The sequence below is a fragment of the Scardinius erythrophthalmus genome, assembly GCF_964197995.2.
Source record: "Scardinius erythrophthalmus genome assembly, chromosome: 13".
Classification (NCBI taxonomy): Eukaryota; Metazoa; Chordata; class Actinopteri; order Cypriniformes; family Leuciscidae; genus Scardinius; species Scardinius erythrophthalmus.
Window position 1 is genome coordinate 40,372,447 of NC_138233.1, and position 23,736 is coordinate 40,396,182.

At 43.5% G+C, this 23,736-nt stretch overlaps 1 protein-coding gene and 1 pseudogene across 2 annotated transcripts in view; both read left to right on the forward strand.

The window, feature by feature from the left end:
• The window catches only part of LOC308700507 (uncharacterized protein), a gene marked incomplete at both ends in the record, with an annotated part of 131,947 nt that extends 114,551 nt beyond the window's left edge, over positions 1-17,396 (forward strand). The window contains 9 exons of the mRNA XM_081382138.1: positions 11,021-11,194; positions 11,428-11,598; positions 11,902-12,075; positions 13,258-13,431; positions 13,665-13,835; positions 14,143-14,316; positions 15,461-15,634; positions 16,815-16,988; positions 17,222-17,396. Coding sequence (XP_081238264.1) covers positions 11,021-11,194; positions 11,428-11,598; positions 11,902-12,075; positions 13,258-13,431; positions 13,665-13,835; positions 14,143-14,316; positions 15,461-15,634; positions 16,815-16,988; positions 17,222-17,396 — 1,561 coding nt within the window. The remainder of the gene's footprint in view (positions 1-11,020; positions 11,195-11,427; positions 11,599-11,901; positions 12,076-13,257; positions 13,432-13,664; positions 13,836-14,142; positions 14,317-15,460; positions 15,635-16,814; positions 16,989-17,221) is intronic.
• Positions 17,397-17,824: 428 nt separating this feature from the next.
• LOC308700509 overlaps positions 17,825-23,736 on the forward strand; it is a 209,955-nt pseudogene continuing 204,043 nt past the window's right edge. The window contains exons 1-3 of the transcript XR_014032262.1: positions 17,825-17,855; positions 21,430-21,603; positions 21,837-22,007. The product of XR_014032262.1 is annotated as an uncharacterized misc_RNA (transcript). The remainder of the gene's footprint in view (positions 17,856-21,429; positions 21,604-21,836; positions 22,008-23,736) is intronic.

A 23,736-nucleotide genomic window follows, 5' to 3' on the forward strand; every position in this document is an offset into this window, starting at 1 on the left:
CTGCATTTGAGTGTGTTGAAAGTTATAATGTTATTCTATGTGTTCGTTTGTTAGCTATATGAGACTAGCAGTAAGCTAGATCAACATTAGAATAACATACAGATCATGGTCCATAATGTTTGAACGAAACAACAACAGTGTGCAGATAGACATTACGAACTACACAGTTGTCCACGCCTGTCGCCATGGTTACTATGGCAGTATGAGCGGAAACCAGGGAAAACGTGGATATTACATCAGTGACAGGCGACAAGTGAACATTTTTGTCCGGGACGGACAATTTAAAATTGGAATTTCTCTGAAATTAAAAATCTCTGGGAACTTTTGGGATATTGTAAGTACACAACTGCAGGAAATATATCACACTGTTCAAATGATTTTGGGATATTTTATTACAAAATTCTTACATATTGTACCTTTAACATTAATCACACAGAATATTAGGCTGCTGGTCTGGCCCTTTAAGACCTGCAAGAACACACACAATTTCTTTTTATAAATGGCTTACATTCACTAAAGACATACCCGACTGTGTTTACGTGAATACTCGCCAGAACGTGCATTTTTACATATAATTTTGACTACTCAAACCTAATAATCCGCTAAAGAGAACTGAAGTGGCGAAAGGCGTGTGTGTGCCTCAGGTCTGAGCCCGACAGCGCTTTATTTTCTCATGCATGTTTCTTTGTCAAGCGCTGCGCGTGTATATTTTACTGTTCTGCTTCCGTTGTAGTGAATGTAAAGAGTGGAAGCAGAGCTCTGCACACACAAACTGACTCCGGCTCACACATCCACGCAAATAAAGAAATACTGCTCTTATTATTTTGAGTGCTGTCACTCTTAAAGTACCAGTAATAATTAAATTATATATCGTACCGTTATTAATAGCAGGGTATCGTGATACCTTTCTAGTATATCATGCAACACTACTTTTTTTACTAAATCTTAATTTAAGCCAGTGGTTCTCAAAGTGTGGTGTGTGCCTTCAAGAGCGTGAATAGCGGTTAGCCCTCTTCCTGTATAAAGCGACATCGAGCGGAAAATACACTGAATCGTTCTTCTTCAGACCTGAGCTTGTGGGGCGCTGTCAAAAGCTGTTATATATTGACATTTTTATATATTGTTCATCCAAAGCATCACTAAAATATTTGAATGTTTTTGTTTATTTAAATTAAAAGTTAAGTTCTGATCTATTATTCTCTCTTACTGTTAGATGATTCAATGACATTTAGGGTTGGGTATTGGTTGGGTTTTGTACCTACTCGGTATTTTTTAAACGGTTCCGGTGCTTAAATGGTTCTTGAACCGGTACTTAAGAAAACGAAACCGCACACACTTTGTCAAAAAATAATACCTGTGTGTGTGTGTGTCCAAACTGGACACAATATTAACTTAAATCTTTAAAGATTTTCTGATTTCTGATTAAATGGAAAAAATTGCGCCGTTTAATAGGCTACTGATGTAAAACACTTAAGTTAAGATCAACATTTTGTCTTCACATAATATGACTTTTACTTTCAAGCAGAGAAATATCTGACACTGAGCAGAAATATTTAACAGACACAGTATAGCCTTTTATAAAGATAAAGAAGTGTTGGAACTTTGTTAAAACATTTTGCACACATTGTCTCACACGCTGTTGAATGGCAATGGTGTTTGCTAGCCTACTTGATATGCAAGATTTGCAGTTGTCATTAAAATACTAGACTTACCCGAAGAGGAACGGTTGCTGTTATCATCATCACCTGCTAAACTTGAACTTTCGTCAAGCGTGTCAGAGGTTTTGGGTTCTAATCCGCATTTGTACAGTTTTTTTTTTTTTTTCTCATCAAAACCGATTATGCTCATCAGTGGTTGTATATCAAGCAGGGACACGTTTGTGTGCATTATATTTTATGATTTCACCGGAACGAATAGAGTCTCCGCAACGGATCGAAGCGCGCGTGCGAGTGAAGACAGTGCGGTGTGTGCGAGCCACAAGAGAAAACACTGTATCCGCGCCACTGATCGCAGCGGCAACGAACACTTTGATCACTTGATTTAACCCTCTGGGGTCTGAGCTGTTTTCTGGCCCTGGAGGTGTTCTGACATGCTCTGACATTTTGACTTATTTCTATTACTTGTGACATTTTCATGGCTAAAGTCTGATCACATCATTAATATATATGGTTCTCTTACGAGAGGTTCTCTCGTATTGCGTAAGTTGCTTACGCATCGGTAAAGTCTTCTTTCTTCTAGATCTGAAGCCAAAAATTATCCTTAATTTTGTATTCATTGTCAACGCAGTGCGGCAGCCGGCAGACCTAGGCAGGCTGTATAAGCGTGCTCATTGGCTGCTCGGCGGCAACTTCTTAAGCCTATCAGTGAGCACCTTGAAACGTGGCCTCCAATGAGGGCGCTTCGCGCCCTCCACACCCTTCTTACCGTCAGAAAGGGTGTGGCCAGCGTGTGCTCACAGGCTGAATATCTGATTTTCTTGTCTTCAGCGAAGCTCTTCGCATCGCTGGATCTTGAGAGCCGCCGCCGTTGAAACCAGCGACCAGCAAGCCGAGGACAGCGCTTGAAGAAGCCGGCCGCCTTCGCCGCCTTCAGCCTTTCCGTGCCTGCTATGCTATCCGGCGTCATATCCTTTACTGCTGTGTGTTCGCCTACTGCGACACACGTTTTCTCTCTCTCTAAAAGAGCACGGGGCATTTTTCCTGCAGCTCGTGCCGCGCCCCGCTCAGCAACGGAGACTGCCACCTCATCTGCGCTCTCTGCCTGGGCCGCGAGCACGCCGCCGCCGCACTCTCCACGGGCGGCTGCCCTGAGTGCGAGGAACTTTCAATGTCGACCCTGCGGGCTCGACTTGAAGTTTTTGACCAAGATGTCGCTCCGCCTGTCCCTGCTGGGCCGCGCAAAAAGAAGCGCCGCTCACAGCGACCACCGGAGACCGACGAGGCGCTTAGAAGCTCGCCGGATCCTCTCCCTCGAGCTTCTCTCTCGCCTTCCCCGCCCCCCCTCCTGGCCGCGCAGCCGCCGGCTCCCGCCCGCGCCACCGCCGTTTCAGGGGATGAGGCGGACGAGTCTGATGAATGCGCCGCGGACAGCTGTTCCATCCTGGCCTCTGACAGCGAGGACTGGTCTACTGCCTCCTCTTCAGGTCAGGATTCGGGCCGTACTCGAGCGGGCGAGGACGCGGAACTGTTACGCCTCCTCACGCGAGCTGTTGAACAGCTGGGCCTTGATTGGTCTCCTCCTGAGGAGCCAGCACCGAACAGACTCGACGGCTGCTTCCTTCATCATCGCCGCCGACAGCCAGCGTCCAGAACCGCACCCTTCCTGCCTGAGCTTCACAGCGAGCTCTCTAAATCTTGGAATGCTCCATTCTCCGCGAGAGTTTCTTCACACGCCTCATCGACGCTCTCACAGGTTGACGGCGCCGCTGAGAAGGGGTATAATGCCATTCCCCCCGTGGAAGAGGCAGTCGCAGCGCACCTTTGCCCGTCCCCTGGTTGGCGCTCAAAGGCTGCCCTCCCGTCTAAGGCTTGCAGGACCACATCAGCCCTCGTCGGCCGCGCTTTCGCCGCCGCCGGACAGGCTGCATCTGCACTCCACTCTATGGCCGTACTGCAGATTCTCCAAGCTAACCTCCTCCGTGATCTGGACGAGAAGGGTTCGGAGTCTGCTTCCGTCACGGATTTGAGGAGCGCGACGGATCTCTCCCTTCGCGCCACAAAATCCGATGCCCAGGCCATTGGACGGTGCATGGCCTCTCTGACTGTCGCAGAGAGGCATCGCTGGCTCACGCTTGCGGATATGAGGGAGTCTGAGCGCGCGGTGTTCCTTAACGCCCCCCTCTCCCCCACCGGCCTGTTAGGCCCAGCGGTAAACGGGATCGTGGACCGCTTTTCGGAGGTTCAGAAAACCACACAGGCGATGAATTTGTTTCTGCCTCGGCGCTCCAGGCCTGCTGCACGCCATCCTCGTGACCAGCCTGCGCAAAGCTCTGCCCAGCGCCCAGCTCGACCTCCGTCCTCGCAGCGATGACAGGGCGGCCGCAGCGACGACAGGGCGGCCTTCCCCGTCCAAAGCCACCGGGACGCTGTGTGTGAAATGGCCAGTAATCGCTGCTTGCGACCCGCTGTATCTAAGCACCGAGAGCGCGCGCAGCGCCCGCCCCTCCGTTTCGAGCTCTCGAGCCCGCGATCAGCGGCGATCAGAGCCCGGAGGCCATTCTGCCCCTGGCTGCACACGCGAAAGCGTGGGAAGCGATTCCAGGCGCGTCAGAATGGGTGCTGAGCACAGTAAAACAGGGCTATACTCTGCAGTTCGCTCGCCGCCCTCCACGCTTTGAAGCGCGTATCGAGACCAGAGTGAATGGGGAAGTAGCACATCTACTTCGAGCAGAAATAGCTACACTTCTGTGCAAAAGGGCTATAGAACCGGTTTCCCCTTCCATGAGCGAGTCGGGCTTTTACAGCCGTTATTTCCTCGTTCCCAAGAAGGACGGAGCTCTCAGGCCAATCTTGGATCTGAGACGTTTGAACAAGGCTCTTATGAGAAGACCGTTCAAAATGTTCACAACCAGACAAATTCTCGCGCAAATTCGCCCGAGGGACAGGTTTATATCTCTCGATCTAAAAGACGCGTACTTTCAGATCCAGATAATACCCCATCACAGGCCATTCTTGAGATTTGCCTTCGACGGTCAGGTATATCAGTACACCGTCCTGCCGTTCGGCCTGTCTTTGGCACCCCGTACATTTACGAAGTGCATGGACACGGCTCTCGCTCCACTGAGGGGTCGGGGAATGCGAATTCTGAACTACCTGGACGATTGGCTGATTCTAGCACAGTCAGAGGCCGAACTCTTTGCCCACAGAACAGTGCTTCTAAGCCACTTGGACAGCCTGGGGCTTAAGGTCAACTGGACCAAGAGCTCGCTAGTGCCCAGTCAATCAACCTCTTTTCTGGGTTTGGATCTGGACACTGTGGCAATGACGGCCCGTCTGTCGACACAGCGCGCACGCTGCATTCGACGCCTGGCTGCGTCCTTCCGGCCGGGCAGCACCGCACCTCTCAAAACATTTCAGAGGTTGCTGGGATGTATGGCCTCAGCTGCAGCAGTGCTTCAGCTGGGTCTCTTACGAATGCGCCCGCTACAACGCTGGCTGAATGCCCGAGTGCCTCACAGAGCATGGGCTTCCGGCGGCATCCGAATCAGAGTGACTAAGAGCTGCGTTTCAGCACTGAAGCCCTGGTTAGCGGCCGACTGGTACCAGCGTGGAGTGACAATGGCAGCCATCTCACACCGCAAAGTTATCTCGACGGACGCTTCCATCTCAGGTTGGGGCGCTCTTTTCGAGGGCAATCCGGTTTTTGGCCTGTGGTCAGACCAGGAAAAATGCCTCCACATAAACTGTTTGGAGATGATGGCAGTCGAGAACGTGCTCAAGCGCTTCCTCCCATTCATACAGGATCACCATGTGCTAGTCCGCTCGGACAACATGTCCGTGGTATCCTATGTGAACCGACAGGGCGGTGTCAGATCCAGGAATCTGTGCAAGCTGACAGAACGCCTTCTCGTGTGGGCTTACCGCTCGTTGCGCTCGCTGAGAGCCGCGCACGTGCCGGGCCACTTGAATGTCGGTCCAGACAGACTGTCCAGGGACAACATTCCCCCGGGAGAATGGTCCCTGCACCACCAGACAGTCCAGTTTCTCTGGCGCCTATTCGGCAGAGCGGAGATCGACCTCTTTGCATCGGAAGACAACGCTCACTTCCCGAAATTTTTCTCTAAAAGCGAGGACGCGCTGTCCCAGACATGGCCCAGCCTCCCGCTGTATGCTTTTCCTCCGATCTCCCTGTTGCCACAGGTCATTTCGAGGATCAGAGAAACGCACCACTCAGTGCTTCTTATAGCCCCGCGCTGGGAGAACCAAACTTGGTACCCAGAGCTAGTGAGGCTGTCGCACTCATCCCCATGGCCGATCCCGGTGAGAAAGGATCTCCTCTCCCAAGCCGGTGGATCGATCTGGCATCCCCATCCAGAGCGTTGGTCTCTGCATGCATGGGTGATCAACGGATACCCGTTGACCTGCCAGAAGGGGTCGTGAACACGATCACACAGTCTAGAGCCCCCTCTATGAGACGGCTCTAAGCGTCTAAATGATCGGTGTTTTCTAAATGGTGCGCTACTAAGAGCTTGGATCCACGCGCATGCGTGGTCCCGCGGATGCTCTCCTTCCTACAAGAGCTGTTGGAAAAAGGCAGGTCCCCTTCCACGCTCAAAGTGTATGTGGCGGCTATCGCAGCGTTCGCTGAGACGACGCGCGTCCGGGCAATAGGAAGGAACAAGCTCATTATCCGCTTCCTCAGAGGAGCCAGACGGATGAATCCCCCGCGGCCCCCCGCGGCCCCCCTCGGTTCCTATTTGGGATCTGTCCTTGGTCCTGGAGGCCCTGAAGGCTTTTCCCTTTGAACCGCTCGAATCTGTGGATTTAAAGTACCTGTCGCTTAAAACCGTTTTTCTGATAGCTCTGTCTTCAGTTAAACGTGTGGGGGATTTGCACGCGTATCTGTTAGCCCTGCATGTCTTGAGTTTGGACCGAACGACTCGAAAGTCATTCTCAGACCGAGACACGGTTACATCCCCAAAGCGATTGGAACCCCTTTTAGGGCACAAGTCATTTCCCTTTCGGCTCTGCCAGCATCCGATAATGGGGACAGTGATAACCTCCTATGCCCTGTCCGGGCGCTGAGAGTTTACATCACGCGCTCCGCCGCTTTCAGGCTTTCAGAGCAGCTCTTCGTTTCCTTCGGCGGACGCACCAAGGGTCTCGCCGCCTCGAAACAGAGCCTGTCCAGGTGGATAGTGGACGCGATTGCAGCAGCTTATGCCTCCAAACACCTGCAGTGCCCTCTGGGTATCAGAGCCCACTCTACTAGAGGCATGGCCTCTTCGTGGGCCTGGTCCAGCGGAATTTCTATCCACGACATTTGTATGGCGGCGGGCTGGGCCTCCCCATCAACATTCGTGAGGTTTTATAACCTGGAAGTTCCCGCCAAAATTACTGTCAGTATAAGTGACAAATATGCTCTGCCCAGTCTCTCATGTGCAGACTACATTCACATGCTGACGATATTTCTGGTATGATACTTAGGGTGAAGTGTTTTATACTCAGACCGGCTGGGCCGCTCTGTTTCTCATTCCCCTTCACGCGCTGTTTTACCGGTGCCGGCCCGCGCTGCTGGCCGCCGGTATTCTACTCTGTGGCGTGGGGGTTTATTCTCTTCATGAAAGACCGACTATGTCGCTCTTCTCTTACCCTTATAAGTGCTTATGTACTGTGTGGGCTCGCTCTGCCGGCCCTACTGTTTTGCACTGTTATATGCTTATAGACCGGCCGCGCCGCTCTATTTTATATACTGAGTCAAGTGCTTTGTACTGTGTTGGCCCGTCTCTCCGACCGGCCACCTATTCCAGCAGAATGTTTTTCCCCGGTCTCCCTGGGATTTATGGGCTGGATGCTCAGCGCACACGGCGTTGACAAAGGGTTCCCGATGCGTAAGCAACTTACGCAATACGAGAGAACCTCTCGTAAGAGAACGTACACGGTTACCAGATGTAACCTCGGTTCTCTCTAGAAGAGGGAACGAGTATTGCGTAACCTGCCGTGTCGCGCCACGAGCTTTTGCGCTTCAGACTGCGAAAACCAGATATTCAGCCTGTGAGCACTGGTTATATACACGCTGGCCACACCCTTTCTGACGGTTAGAAGGGTGTGGAGGGCGCGAAGCGCCCTCATTGGAGGCCACGTTTCAGAGTGCTCACTGATAGGCTTAAGCAGTTGCCGCCGAGCAGCCAATGAGCATGCTTATACAGCCTGCCTAGGTCTGCCGGATGCCGCACTGCGTTGACAATGAATACAAAATTATGGATAATTTTTGGCTTCAGATCTCGAAGAAAGAAGACTTTCCCGATGCGTAAGCAACTTACGCAATACTCGTTCCCTCTTCTAGAGAGAACCGAGGTTACATTAGGTAACCGAGTACATTTTCACACCTGAGAAAGACAAAGACCCTCCCTAATGGCCCTATTAGGAGCTATCAGGCCCTATCATTCTGAGCAACCTTGCACAAAGAATGAGGAGATTTAAAAAATAATGGCTTTTTGATTGTTTGTATTTATTTACAACACAACATAATCCAAAGATACACAACAAATGACAAAAAGCACACTATTGAAAACAACGATCCAAAGACAGAGACCTTTGTGCCATTCCTAAAAACATTGTACATACCTTTCATTTCCAAAGTGTTTGATTTTCACTTTACCATGTTAAAGAGACTCATGTGAATGTTGAAGTCAGCAGGACTCGGTGGCATCTGGTCCCTGTATAAAAAATAAATAAAACAAAACTGTGAACATACTGATATCAAGAGAATCTATAGGGCTGTACGGTTAAAATGTTGTTTTTTTCTGGTTAAAATTGCTTTTTAAAATTCACAGAATACACACAAATGTTTCCAACAATATATAATGAACACCATTGTTGTGCCTTGTAGGCATAAGCTACGCTCAGTGCTACATAAAATAATAATAATAATAACAATAACCTATAGCAGCCTATAAATCTTTCAAACGAATAACTTCAGTAACAACTACTAGAAAAAAATATATTGATTATCATTTGTTACTTCAAATGTTTCCATTCGTTATGATGATATAATATGAAAAATTCAAACGCAGAGCACGCTCCAAAATATGTTACATTCAAACACAGCGCGCTCCAAAATATGTTACATTCAAACACAGCACGCTCCAAAATATGTTAGATTCAAACACAGTGCGCTCCAAAATATGAAACATTATGGTTACCATATTATACATATCTACGTTTGAGCAGATATCCACAAACAGTATTTAACAGTAAACACGGGTCTAAATATTATAATATTCACCATATATCTAGCAACAGTTCAACTGCAATGTGAAGTTTATGCAACAATAATATTCAACTAATATAATTAAGAATTTCTTACCTTACATCTTTCTTGTCTTCAAATCGCGTTCTTCTTCTTCTGAGGTAAATCCAATGTAAGCTCATGGTGTGTCTTCCAAACTCGACGAAAAGCAGAGACTGATGAAGTTTGGTGCTTTGTTTTTGAGGTAACGAGCGCGTTCGCGTTCCATGTGGTGATTTGCATGTGAATCTCTTTTGCGCACGTAAGCGTGGTAAAATTAAAAATAATGAGCAAGCGTTTGAGAAGCTGGACATCTTGTTGGTTTTATACAAATTACTTAAACAGAGAATATTTGTTTTCAGTTTGAATCTGATCATTTAAAAGTACACACTTAAATGATTATAAAGATATATGGCTCATAAATGTGTGACAAGTATTCGCTGAGTTTTGTTTCAGTTTATAGACGTGCTCAAGAAAAAAAAGTTCAGCGAGACGGAGAGTCAGAAAACACACCCTGTTTATTTTCTTTATTTTACAAAAGCACAATGTTTTGATTTGATTGAAAGTGGACACATATAAAAGTAGAAATATCACAGATTCTTTTTTCATATTTCTTTTTTTCTGTGTGACCATAAATGACGGTGTAATTTAAGTTTGTTGTGCTACAATGTGAAGAAAATTCAGCAAAACGCGCTCATACGTTTGCCGACCTCAGAGGGTTAAAAAACACATTTCAGGGCTAGATCGTCTCTTATTTAACAAACAAACGAAATGAATGCTCTGCTGGTTAACTCGAGATGTTTTATTATTGGAACATTCATGCCGTGAGATGCTTTATAGGGGGCGGTAAAAAAAAGTCAGGCACAGAAATTTTCAGTCTTATTCGGTCTCATTACTACCGTTTACATCGGAACCGGTTCCCTATTGCAACCGCGTTTCGGTACCCAACCCTAATGACATTACAAAGTGAAACTATTGCATGTGTTTTTCATTGCACGTTTTTCAATGTAAAAACCTTTCGGTTTTTATCATTTTTTTTGTGAAATGATTTGGTAGTCAGAGGTGTGTGTGGTTGGGGCGAGATTTATTTAAAGGGGGGCGCCAGAGTTTTTTAAAAGGTTTAAAGGGGAACGCGACCAAAAAAGTTTGAGAACCACTGATTTAAGCAGTGTGTATTCAGAGTTTGGAGGGCGAGATCTGGTAGTTATCACTTTTCTTAAGATTATATGTAAGAGGATTCATGTATTTTATTGTTTTTGAAAGAGCTTCGTATCTTTGATTCTGCTTTCAGCTTTGCAGATGGTCTCTACTCAACACCTTCTGTAGTTATTTGAGTGTTTTACATCACTGGAGGAATTTTGGCCAGTTTTTGCTTGAGCTTTAAAGCTTTGCCGGGTAAACATTTCATTGGCGTTCTGTTCTGACATGATGCACTTTTTTTGAGCACGAACGCCTGAAGCGTGTGCACACTGTCAAACAGCGCCAAACTGGACAGACCCATCTGCTAACAATGGGGGACCGAGACTGAGAGAGCTACATGGAGCTACATGGACACTTTGAAATTTTGCTGTTTTCATGAATACAAAAGTTGGGTGACCCTCCCTCTAGACTAAAAAAAGTTGGATGACCTTCCCCTCAAAGAATAAAAAGACATGACCCTCCCTTATTTTGGCCATTTTGTCCCAATCTTCCTTGCAACGCTGCTTCAGCTCAGTGCAATTTGTAGGTTTCCCAGCATGAACTGAACATTTCATTTCAATGGGGCCCTTTTTGTGGACTTCTATTTTGTGGCAATTCCAAAACTTTTCTTGTTTTTCCCCATTTTTTTGTTGCTTGTATCTTGTGTATCATTCAGATCAAAGACTTTTAAACTTGTACAGTTTTAAGTAATTGAAACTTTGAAAGTGATGTTGATGTCTAACATATTTAAGTTCTCTGTGCCTTTTGTATGAATCCATATTTAGTTTTAATTTTTGCTAAATATAATTGATTTTAAGGATTTATATGGTTCAGGTAATGTTTATAATAACTGATTAATCAGCTGAATGTTACATTTTCCTCTCTTTTCTAGACTCTGTAACTGCAGTGTAACAGAAGAAGGTTATAAAGCTCTGGCTTCAGCTCTGAGATCAAACCCTTCACACCTGATAGAGCTGGATCTCACAGGCAATGATCCTGGAGAATCAGGAGTGAAGCAACTCAATGATTTACTAGAGGATCCAAACTGTCAACCGAAGACACTGAGGTGAGGCGGATAAAATAATTAACTAAATAAATTATATGCAGGAGAATTATTTATAGAAATATCATTTCAGTAAAACAATAAGCTTTACAATCTGTTGTTGCATCAAAGTTGACAGTGATTTCAAGACACAAATCCTATAAAATGGTTTTCATCAGCACCAACTGCTGGATGTTTTCATTACACCAGGTTTAGTTGAGAACTGAATTGAATCTGCTTCATCTTCTCTTCTGCAGGTTTTTGAGTCCTGCTGCAGATGAAGCCTGTCAGTATGTGAATAGAGTTGTGGGTAAACACCCGTTACTCCTGAGAGAGCTGAATCTGAGTGGACGTGAACTAGGAGACACAGGAGTGATTCAGCTCGCTGCTCTACTGCAGGATAAACACTGTCAACTCAACACACTGATGTGAGGATTGCTCATTTATTTATTTATAATCTTGCATCACTTTTAAAAGTGATGTTACTGTAGCTGATATAATATTTCCTGAGATGAGCCTGAGTTCACATTATATTTTTGTAACATTTTCACCTCAGTATTTTGTGATCTAGTGAAATGAAGATGATCTCAATTCCTGTGTATGTTTTATATGTTTATGAAGATGATGTGACTTTACAGAATAAAGAGTTAATTTCTTTTATTCTCTTATTTTCTGGTTCCTCTCTCTCTCTCTCTCTCTCTCTCTCTCTCTCTCTCTCTCTGCTAATGTAGGTTAAGTGACTGTTGTATGACAGATGAAGGTTGTTCTTCTCTGACTTCAGCTCTGAAATCAAACCCATCACACCTGAGAGAACTGGACCTGAGCGGGAATAAACTAGGAGACTATGGAGTGAAAAACCTCAGTGATCTACTTATGAACCCACAATTCAAGCTGGAGAAACTAGAGTTAGTATCATTATACTGTACAGTATTATTTATTTGTATTGGTACATTAGTGCTGCGAGATGTTTCAAAAGTGGTGGGGACAATATCGACCTTAGCAAAAAGTGGTGGGAACATGTCCCAACCGTCCCACATGCAAATTACGCCTATGCTTACACATAGTACGCGTGCAATACAGTTTTGTAAACTCCGTTACTTGTGTTTGTTTTCAGACGTTATAACAGTCATTTTATACTTGCGATATCATGATTTTTGATCGTGGATGACTTAATGTCTCCACAATCTGCTTTTGAAGAAATGCGGTAGTATCATGCTATAGCGCACATTCTATCAGCTGCAGTTCTGGCACCTCAGTCCCAATACTGTTAAACTCGACGTACATTCACATCACATGTTAATGCAGCGGTAGAGTTACATTTACAGGACACTGCACTTATTCGCAATCACAAAAGTTCATTATTTGCTTGTGCTTTAAAGCTTTGCCGGGTAAACATTTCATTGGCGTTCTGTTCTGACATGATGCACTTTTTCTGAGCACGTACACCTGAAGCGCGCGCGCACTGTCAAACAGCGCCAAACTGGACAGACCCATCTGCTAGTGATGGGGGGCCGAAACTGAGAGAGCTACATGGAGCTACATGGAAAAATATGCACCCAACAAGCCACTTTGAAATTTTGCTATTTTCATGAATACAAAAGTTGGGTGACCCTCCCTCTAGACTAAAAAAAGTTGGATGACCTTCCCCTCAACAAAGAATAAAAAGACATGACCCTCCCCTATTTTGGCCAGTTTGTCCCAATCCTCCTTGCAAAGCTGCTTCAGCTCAGTGCAATTTGTAGGTTTCCCAGCATGAACTGAACATTTCATTTCAATGGGGCCCTTTTTGTGGACTTCTATTTTGTGGCAATTCCAAAACTTTTCTTGTTTTTCCCCATTTTTTTGTTGCTTGTATGTTGTGTATCATTCAGATCAAAGACTTTTACACTTGTACAGTTTTAGGTAATTGAAACTTTGAAAGTGATGTTGATGTCTAACATATTAAAGTTCTCTGTGCCTTTTGTATGCATCCATATTTAGTTGTAATTTTTGCAAAATATAATTGATTTTAAGGATTTATATGGTTCAGGTAATGTTTATAATAACCGATTAATCAGCTGAATGTTACATTTTCCTCTCTTTTCTAGACTCTGTAACTGCAGTGTAACAGAAGAAGGTTATAAAGCTCTGGCTTCAGCTCTGAGATCAAACCCTTCACACCTGATAGAGCTGGATCTCACAGGCAATGATCCTGGAGAATCAGGAGTGAAGCAACTCAATGATTTACTAGAGGATCCAAACTGTCAACTGAAGACACTGAGGTGAGGCGGATAAAATAATTAACTAAATAAATTATATGCAGGAGAATTATTTATAGAAATATCATTTCAGTAAAACAATAAGCTTTACAATCTGTTGTTGTATCAAAGTTGACAGTGATTTCAAGACACAAATCCTATAAAATGGTTTTCATCAGCACCAACTGCTAGATGTTTCCATTACACCAGGTTTAGTTGAGAACTGAATTTAATCTGCTTCATCTTCTCTTCTGCAGGTTTTTGAGTCCTGCTGCAGATGAAGCCTGTCAGTATGTGAATAGAGTTGTGGGTAAACACCCGTTACTCCTGAGAGAGCTGAATCTGAGTGGACGTGAACTAGGAGACACAGGAGTGATTCAGCTCGCTGCTCTACTGCAGGATAAACACTGTCAACTCAACACACTGATGTGAGGATTGCTCATTTATTTATTTACAGTCTTGCATCAGTTTTAAAAGTGATGTTACTGTAGCTGATATAATATTTCCTGAGATGAGCCTGAGTTCACATTATATTTTTGTAACATTTTCACCTTAGTATTTTGTGATCTAGTGAAATGAAGATGATCTCAATTCCTGTGTGTTTTATATGTTTATGAAGATTATGTGATTTTACAGAATAAAGAGTTAATTTCTTTTCTTCTCTTATTTTCTGCTTTCTCTCTCTCTCTCTCTCTCTCTCTCTCTCTCTCTCTCTCTCTCTCTCTGCTAATGTAGGTTAAGTGACTGTTGTATGACAGATGAAGGTTGTTCTTCTCTGACTTCAGCTCTGAAATCAAACCCATCACACCTGAGAGAACTGGACCTGAGCGGGAATAAACTAGGAGACTATGGAGTGAAAAACCTCAGTGATCTACTGATGAACCCACAATTCAAGCTGGAGAAACTAGAGTTAGTATCATTATACTGAACAGTAGTATTTATTTGTATTGGTATATTAGTGCTGCGAGATGTTTTAAAAGTGGTGGGGACAATATCGACCTTAGCAAAAAGTGGTGGGAACATGTCCCAACCGTCCCACACGCAAATTACGCCTATGCTTACACATAGTACGCGTGCAATACAGTTTTGTAAACTCCGTTACTTGTGTTTGTTTTCAGACGTGATAACAGTCATTTTATACTTGCGATATCATGATTTTTGATCGTGGATGACTTAATGTCTCCACTTTCTGCTTTTGAAGAAATGCGGTTGTATCATGCTACAGCGCACATTCTATCAGCTGCAGTTCTGGCACCTCAGTCCCAATACTGTTAAACTCGACGTACATTACCATCACATGTCAATGCAGCGGTAGAGTTACATTTACAGGACACTGCACTTATTCGCAATCACAAAAGTTCATTATTTGCTTGTGCTTTAAAGCTTTGCCGGGTAAACATTTCATTGGCGTTCTGTTCTGACATGATGCACTTTTTCTGAGCATGTACGCCTGAAGCGCGCGCGCACTGTCAAACAGCGCCAAACTGGACAGACCCATCTGCTAGTGATGGGGGGCCGAGACTGAGAGAGCTACATGGAGCTACATGGAAAATATGCACCCAACAAGCCACTTTGAAATTTTGCTATTTTCATGAATACAAAAGTTGGGTGACCCTCCCTCTAGACTAAAAAAAGTTGGATGACCTTCCCCTCAACAAAGAATAAAAAGACATGACCCTCCCCTATTTTGGCCAGTTTGTCCCAATCCTCCTTGCAAAGCTGCTTCAGCTCAGTGCAATTTGTAGGTTTCCCAGCATGATCTGAACATTTCATTTCAATGGGGCCCTTTTTGTGGACTTCAATTTTGTGGCAATTCCAAAACTTTTCTTGTTTTTTCCATTTTTTTGTTGCTTGTATGTTGTGTATCATTCAGATCAAAGACTTTTACACCTGTACAGTTTTAGGTAATTGAAACTTTAAAAGTATGTTTTATATGTTTATGAAGATTATGTGATTTTACAGAATAAAGAGTTAATTTCTTTTCTTCTCTTATTTTCTGCTTTCTCTCTCTCTCTCTCTTTCTCTCTCTCTCTCTCTCTCTCTGCTAATGTAGGTTAAGTGACTGTTGTATGACAGATGAAGGTTGTTCTTCTCTGACTTCAGCCCTGAAATCAAACCCATCACACCTGAGAGAACTGGACCTGAGCGGGAATAAACTAGGAGACTATGGAGTGAAAAACCTCAGTGATCTACTGATGAACCCACAATTCAAGCTGGAGAAGCTAGAGTTAGTATCATTATACTGTACAGTAGTATTTATTTGTATTGGTACATTAGTGCTGCGAGATGTTTTAAAATAGGTGGGGACAATATCGACCTTAGCAAAAAGTGGTGGGAACATGTCCCAACCGTCCCACACGCAAATTACGCCTATGCTTACAGATAGTACGCGTGCAATACAGTTTTGTAAACTCCGTTACTTGTGTTTGTTTTCAGACGTGACAACAGTCATTTTATACTTGCGATATCATGATTTTTGATCGTGGATGACTTAATGTCTCCACAATCTGCTTTTGAAGAAATGGGGTAGTATCATGCTACAGCGCACATTCTATCAGCTGCAGTTCTGGCACCTCAGTCCCAATACTGTTAAACTCGACGTACATTCACATCACATGTTAATGCAGCGGTAGAGTTACATTTACAGGACACTGCACTTATTCGCAATCACAAAAGTTCATTATTTGCTTGTGCTTTAAAGCTTTGCCGGGTAAACATTTCATTGGCGTTCTGTTCTGACATGATACACTTTTTCTGAGCACGTACGCCTGAAGCGCGCGCGCACTGTCAAACAGCGCCAAACTGGACAGACCCATCTGCTAGTGATGGGGGGCCGAGACTGAGAGAGCTACATGGAGCTACATGGAAAATATGCACCCAACAAGCCACTTTGAAATTTTGCTATTTTCATGAATACAAAAGTTGGGTGACCCTCCCTCTAGACTAAAAAAAGTTGGATGACCTTCCCCTCAACAAAGAATAAAAAGACATGACCCTCCCCTATTTTGGCCAGTTTGTCCCAATCCTCCTTGCAAAGCTGCTTCAGCTCAGTGCAATTTGTAGGTTTCCCAGCATGATCTGAACATTTCATTTCAATGGGGCCCTTTTTGTGGACTTCAATTTTGTGGCAATTCCAAAAATGTTCTTGTTTTTTCCATTTTTTTGTTGCTTGCATGTTGTGTATCATTCAGATCAAAGACTTTTACACCTGTACAGTTTTAGGTAATTGAAACTTTAAAAGTGATGTTGTTGTCTAACATATTAAAGTTATCTGTGCCTTTTGTATGCCTCCATATTTAGTTCTAATTTTTGCTAAATATAATTGATTTTAAGGATTTATATGGTTCAGGTAATGTTTATAATAACTGATTAATCAGCTGAATGTTACATTTTCCTCTCTGTTCTAGACTCTGTAGCTGCAGTGTAACAGAAGAAGGTTATAAAGCTCTAGCTTCAGCTCTGAGATCAAACCCTTCACACCTAATAAAGCTGCATCTCACAGGCAATGATCCTGGAGAATCAGGAGTGAAGCAGCTCAATGATTTACTAGAGGATCCAGACTGTCAACTGAAGACACTGAGGTGAGGCGGATGAAATAATTAACTAAATCAATCATATGCAGCAGAATTATGTATAGAAATGTAATTTCAGTAAAACAATAAGCTGTACAATCTGTTGTTGCATCAAAGTTGATAGTGATTTCAAGACACAAATCCTATAAAATGGTTTTCATCAGCACCAACTGCTGGATGTTTTCATTACACCAGGTTTAGTTGAGAACTGAATTGAATCTGCTTCATCTTCTCTTCTGCAGGTTTTTGAGTCCTGCTGCAGATGAAGCCTGTCAGTATGTGAATAGAGTTATGGGTAAAAACCTGTTACTCCTGAGAGAGCTGAATCTGAGTGGACATGAACTAGGAGACACACGAGTGAATCAGCTCGCTGTTCTACTGCAGGATAAACACTGTCAACTCAACACACTGATGTGAGGATTGCTCATTTATTTATTTATAATCTTGCATCACTTTTAATAGTGATGCTACTGTAGCTGATATGATATTTCCTGAGATGAACCTGAGTTCACATTATATTTGTGTAACATTTTCACCTCAGTATTTTGTGATCTAGTGAAATGAAGATGATCTCAATTCCGGTGTCTTTTTTATGTTTATGAAGATGATGTTGCTTTACAGAATAAAGAGTTAATTTATTTTCTTCTCTTATTTTCTGCTCTCTCTCTCTCTCTCTCTCTCTCTCTCTCTCTGCTAATGTAGGTTAAGTGACTGTTATATGACAGATGAAGGTTGTTCTTCTCTGACTTCAGCTCTGAAATCAAACCCATCACACCTGAGAGAGCTGGACCTGAGCAGGAATAAACTAGGAGACTATGGAGTGAAAAACCTCAGTGATCTACTGATGAACCCACAATTCAAGCTGGAGAAACTACAGTTAGTATCATTATACTGTACAGTAGTATTTATTTGTATTGGTACATTAGTGCCGCGAGATGTTTCAAAAGTGGTGGGGACAATATCGACCTTAGCAAAAAGTGGTGGGAACATGTCCCACCCGTCCCACACACAAATTACTCCTATGCTTACACATAGTACGCGTGCAATAGTTTTGTAAACTCCGTTACTTGTGTTTGTTTTCAGACATGATAACAGTTGTTTTATACTTGTGCTTATGCGATATCATGATTTTTGATCGTGGATGACTTAATGTCTCCACAATCTGCTTTTGAAGAAATATGGTAGTATCGTACAGCGCACATTCTATCAGCTGCAGTTCTGGTGCCTCAGTCCAAATACTGTTAAACATGACTTACATTCACATCACATGTTAATGCAGCGGTAGAGTTGCACTCACAGGACGCTGCACTTATTCGCAATCACAAAAGTTCATTATTTGCTTGTGCTTTAAAGCTTTGCCGGGCAAACAGTTCATTGGCGTTCTGTTCTGACATGATGCACTTTTTCTGAGCACGTACGCCTGAAGCGTGCGCACTGTCAAACAGCGGCAAACTGGACAGACCCATTTGCTAGTAATGGTGGACTGAGACTGAGAGAGCTACATGGAGCCACGCCCGCCGACAGGGGGGGACAAACGGGTCTGTTGTCCCGGGCCCAGGTTAGAGGGGGGGCCCAGAACTGGGCCATCATTAAATTATGCTCAGAAAAGGAAAGAAAAGAGGAAAAGAAGAGAAGAAGAAAATAGAGCCCTGGGAGATTTTCTAAACAAATATTTAAAAAAAGGTGGTGACGGTGAAGCTGTAACTAGTAAAGTCAACGTAGAGCAAGGTAAGAAACAGCGCAGCCAACGAGACTTGTCAGGTGTTTTCCTGCATTGAATTTTTTTTAAGCAATTTTTTTTGTCCTGCCAAAGCCTTATTTGATCGGTGAGTTATTGACTATGCGCTTGACAGGGCGATAGCGAGCAGAGAGAGCCCCGGCCGCGCGCGCGCATTCTCACCTCACGTCTTCAAACAACACGAGCGCTGTCTTGCGCTCTCTCCTCGCGCATATTAATCAGTCACGACACGATAGTAAAACGCCGGAAGACCGCAGTTTCACGTGGAGCATTTGGAGATTTTTTCTCTTGAATTACCGCGGGGTGTGAATTGTGTGCTAAAAAAACGTTGCCTTATCTTTTCCAAAAAGCATTCCGCTCAATCATCTGACATAAACCACAATTTCAGTAAACGAAAAACCTATCCAGTGATGAAATGTTTTCTGTGTTGACACAAATCTTGTGCGATGTCCTAAACACCCCAGATAATCACACAATGCGTGTTGTATGCCAGCAGCCATATCACCCTGTAGCCCAAGACTGGTTGCCCACTGAAGCTAAGCAGGGCTGAGCCTGGTTAGTACCTGGATGGGAGACCTCCTGAGAAAACCAGGTTGCTGCTGGAAGAGGTGTTAGTGAGGCCAGCAGGGGGTGCTCACCCTGTGGTCTGTGTGGGTCCTAATGCCCCAGTATAGTGACGGGGAAACTATACTGCCAAAAGAGCACCGTCCTTCGGATGAGACGTTAAACCGAGGTCCTGACTCTCTGTGGTCATTAAAAATCCCAGGATGTCTTTCGAAAGAGTAGGGGTGTAACCCCGGCATCCTGGCCAAATTTGCCCAGTGGCCTCTGTCCATCATGGCCTCCTAATCCTCCCCATATACTGATTGGCTTCATCACTGTCTCCTCTCCACCAGTAAGCTGGTGTGTGGTGGGCGTTCTGGCGCAATATGGCTGCCGTCGCATCATCCAGGTGGATGCTGCACATTGGTGGTGGTTGAGGAGATTCCCCCCTTCTATGTAAAGCGCTTTGAGTGTCGAGAAAAGCGCTATATAAATGTAATGAATTATTATTATTATTATTATTGTATATGCAAATGAGTGATTCCTTTGAACCATTCACTTTAATAAATGGTTAAAACAACTGATTTATCCAACACTGAATTGGTGTATAAAAAAATCTGTCACACTTTACAATAATGTTTCATTTATTAAAGGTGCTCTAAGCGATGTCTAAGCGTTTTTTAGGCCAATTTTTTTTTTGTCACATACAGCAAACATCTCCTCACTATCCGCTCGCTGCCTGTCCCCTGAACACACTGTAAAAAAAAAACGCGGTCTCTGTAGACAGCCCAGGCTCCTCAAACGGCAAGAAAAACCAACTGGGCTCACCTGCACCATGAAACATAAACTGCTCTAGCCAATAACCGACAAGAAGGATCTGGGGTGGGGTTTGGGGGGTTAGTGTGCGGATGAGGAGGAGGAGGGAGGGTCCAGCTAGCCTCCATTTCGTTTGACAATACTTTAAACATCAACTAGAAGTGACGTCACCCAACATCACTTAGAGCACCTTTAAACTATAAAATATAATATTTAACTACATTAGTTAACATACTATTAATAAACTGCACTTCTACAACATTGTTAATTTTCATTTTAATATTTAGGCTATTAATAGCCTACATTATTGAAATCAAAAGTTGTATTTGTTAACATAGTTAATGCAGAGGAGAGGAAGAGCAAGGGAAAAGGAGAGATCTGGGCGCGGGGGGCCCATCTAAGATTATCTCGTCCCGGGCCCAGGCAAGACTGTCAGCTGGCCTGCATGGAGCTACATGGAAAAATATGCACCCAACAAGCCACTTAGAAAATTCTGCTGTTTTCATGAATACAAAAGTTGGTTGACCCTCCCTCTAGACTAAAAAAAGTTGGATGACCTTCCCCTCAACAAAGAATAAAAAGACATGACCCTCCCCTATTTTGGCCAGTTTGTCCCAATCCTCCTTGCAAAGCTGCTTCAGCTCAGTGCAATTTGTAGGTTTCCCAGCATGAACTGAACATTTCATTTGAATGGGGCCGTTTTTGTGGACTTCAATTTTGTGGCAATTCCAAAACTTTTCTTGTTTTTCCCCATTTTTTGTTGCTTGTATGTTGTGTATCATTCAGATCAAAGACTTTTACACCTGTACAGTTTTAGGTAATTGAAACTTTAAAAGTGATGTTGATGTCTAACTAGGGCTGGGCGATATATCACATGACATTGTTAGGCGCATCTCGTCAGTAAAGCCGGTTCCTTGATCAGTAGTAAATCGCCATCACCTGCTTTCAGATGGAGCGGCATTTACAACACAGAGCCGTAGTTCACTGACAAGCAGAGCCATATCACATTAATTATCGCAGGCGATACATCCGTGATAATTAATGCGATATGGCACAGCTTGTCAGTGAACTACGGCTCTGTGTAATAAATGCCGCTCCATCTGAAAGCAGGTGATGGCGATTTACTACTAATCAAGGAACCGGCTTTACTGACGAGATGCGCCTAACAATGTCATGCGATATATCGCCCAGCCCTATGTCTAACATATTAAAGTTCTCTGTGCCTTTTGTATGCCTCCATATTTAGTTGTAATTTTTGATAAATATAATTGATTTTAAGGATTTATATGGTTCAGGTAATGTTTATAATAACTGATTAATCAGCTGAATGTTACATTTTCCTCTCTGTTCTAGACTCCGTAGCTGCAGTGTAACAGAAGAAGGTTATAAAGCTCTGGCTTCAGCTCTGATATCAAACCCTTCACACCTGATAGAGCTGGATCTCACAGGCAATGATCCTGGAGAATCAGGAGTGAAGGAGCTCAATGATTTACTAGAGGATCCAGACTGTCAACTGAAGACACTGAGGTGAGGCGGATGAAATAATTAACTAAATCAATCATATGCAGGAGAATTATGTATAGAAATATCATTTCAGTAAAACAATAAGCTGTACAATCTGTTGTTGCATCAAAGTTGACATTGATTTCAAGACACAAATCCTATAAAATGGTTTTCATCAGCACCAACTGCTGGATGTTTTCATTACACCAGGTTTAGTTGAGAACTGAATTGAATCTGCTTAATCTTCTCTTCTGCAGGTTTTTGAGTCCTTCTGCAGATGAAGCCTGTCAGTATGTAAATAGAGTTATGGGTAAAAACCTGTTACTCCTGAGAGAGCTGAATCTGAGTGGACGTGAACTAGGAGACACAGCAGTGAATCAGCTCGCTGTTCTACTGCAGGATAAACACTGTCAACTCAACACACTGACGTGAGGATTGCTCATTTATTTATAATCTTGTATCACTTTTTTTAATAGTGATGTTACTGTAGCTGATATAATATTTCCTGAGAAGTTCACATTATATTTGTGTAACATTTTCACCTTAATATTTTGTGATCTACTGAAATGAAGATGATCTCAATTCTGGTGTCTTTTTTGTATGTTTATGAAGATGATGTGACTTTACAGAATAAAGAGTTAATTTCTTTTCTTCTCTTATTTTCTGCTCTCTCTCTCTCTCTCTCTCTCACTCTCTCTCTCTCTCCTCTCTCTCTCTCTCTCTCTGTGCGCATGCGTGAGCATCTGAGCTGAACGGGTGTGGAGTGCGAGAGCTTTGGCCTGCGGGCTGTGTGAGTTTTCTATCTTTTCTTCTTTCTTTGGCAAAGTTTTTTTTTTTTTGGTGTATTTGTGGAGGTTTTGCTGGATTTAGGGAGAGCGTGTGCTGTCGGAGATGGCAGCAGCGGAGAGCGTGCAGCTTGATAAGCTAACGCGGCGGAATGGCATTAAAGTCATCTCCGCGGAGCGCTGCTCTATAGAGGACTGCAGCATAGCAGTTGCTCAAGTTGTGGGATATAGGAGTATCCTGTCGGCATCTAGGATGAACAGTGCTTTTGTTTTGTTCCTAGATGACGTGAACAAGGTTAATGAGATAGTCGCTAGTGGAATTGTGTTGAATGATTCGCACACACCAGTAATGCCTTTGATTCAACCGGCGCAAAAGATCTTGTTGTCGAATGTTCCACCTTTTATAAAGGATGAAGTGATCCACAGAGAACTGGTCAGGCACGGAAAAGTTGTTTCGCAGTTTAAAAAAATCACCTTAAATTGCAAATCGCCGCAGTTGAAGCATGTTGTTTCTTTCCGGTGGCAGGTGTATATGATTCTGAACAATGAGAGTGCGGAGTTGAATCTCGCAATAAAGTTTAGAATTGATGATTTCGACTATGTGATTTACGTGACATCGGAGACAATGAAGTGTTTTAAATGTGGACAAGGAGAACATCTTGCTTGTGAGTGTCCTGAGAATGTGGAACACGATGCAGTACGGAATAATATTGAAGGTGAGGGACAGAAAGATAATGTGGAGAATGGAAATCAGGAAAAAGGAAGGGAAGTGCTTGAGAATGGTGAACAAATAATTAATAAAGAAACTGTAAATGGTAGTAATGAGGAAGAAGTAGGAGAAGGGGAAATTGAAAAAGCAAATGATGCTGCTGGCCCTTATGTGAATGTAGAAGTCTCAGGAGACATTGATATGGCGGAGGATGACAATCTGTTTAACCCTCTGGGGTCTGGGGTGTTTTTGGGGTCCTTGAGATGTTCTGACATGCCCTGACATTTGTGCTTTTTTCAGTTGCTTTTAAACATATTAATGGCAAAGGTGTAAATTCACTCTATATAGCACAAACAGGACTTCCATAGTATGTGAGCCACATGTATGTACATGTTTTCATTTTTGAGAGAATAATGTTTATGCATGGTTATCGAAAAAAAAAAAAAAAAAGTTTCTGAAATAAGGCCACAAAACACATACTAAATATGTGGCAATAAGACTTTTGACTAATGGATGTCTTCGCCTAGAGTTTTTTCTTCAAAATGATGTGAAAATCATCCTGCCTAATCATTCACATAAAACGATACATTGATTTTAGTTTTGTGAAACACTTTTAGTTTGGAAAGCCAATATGCGGATGGGGCGTAAACGCTCCAACAGCAT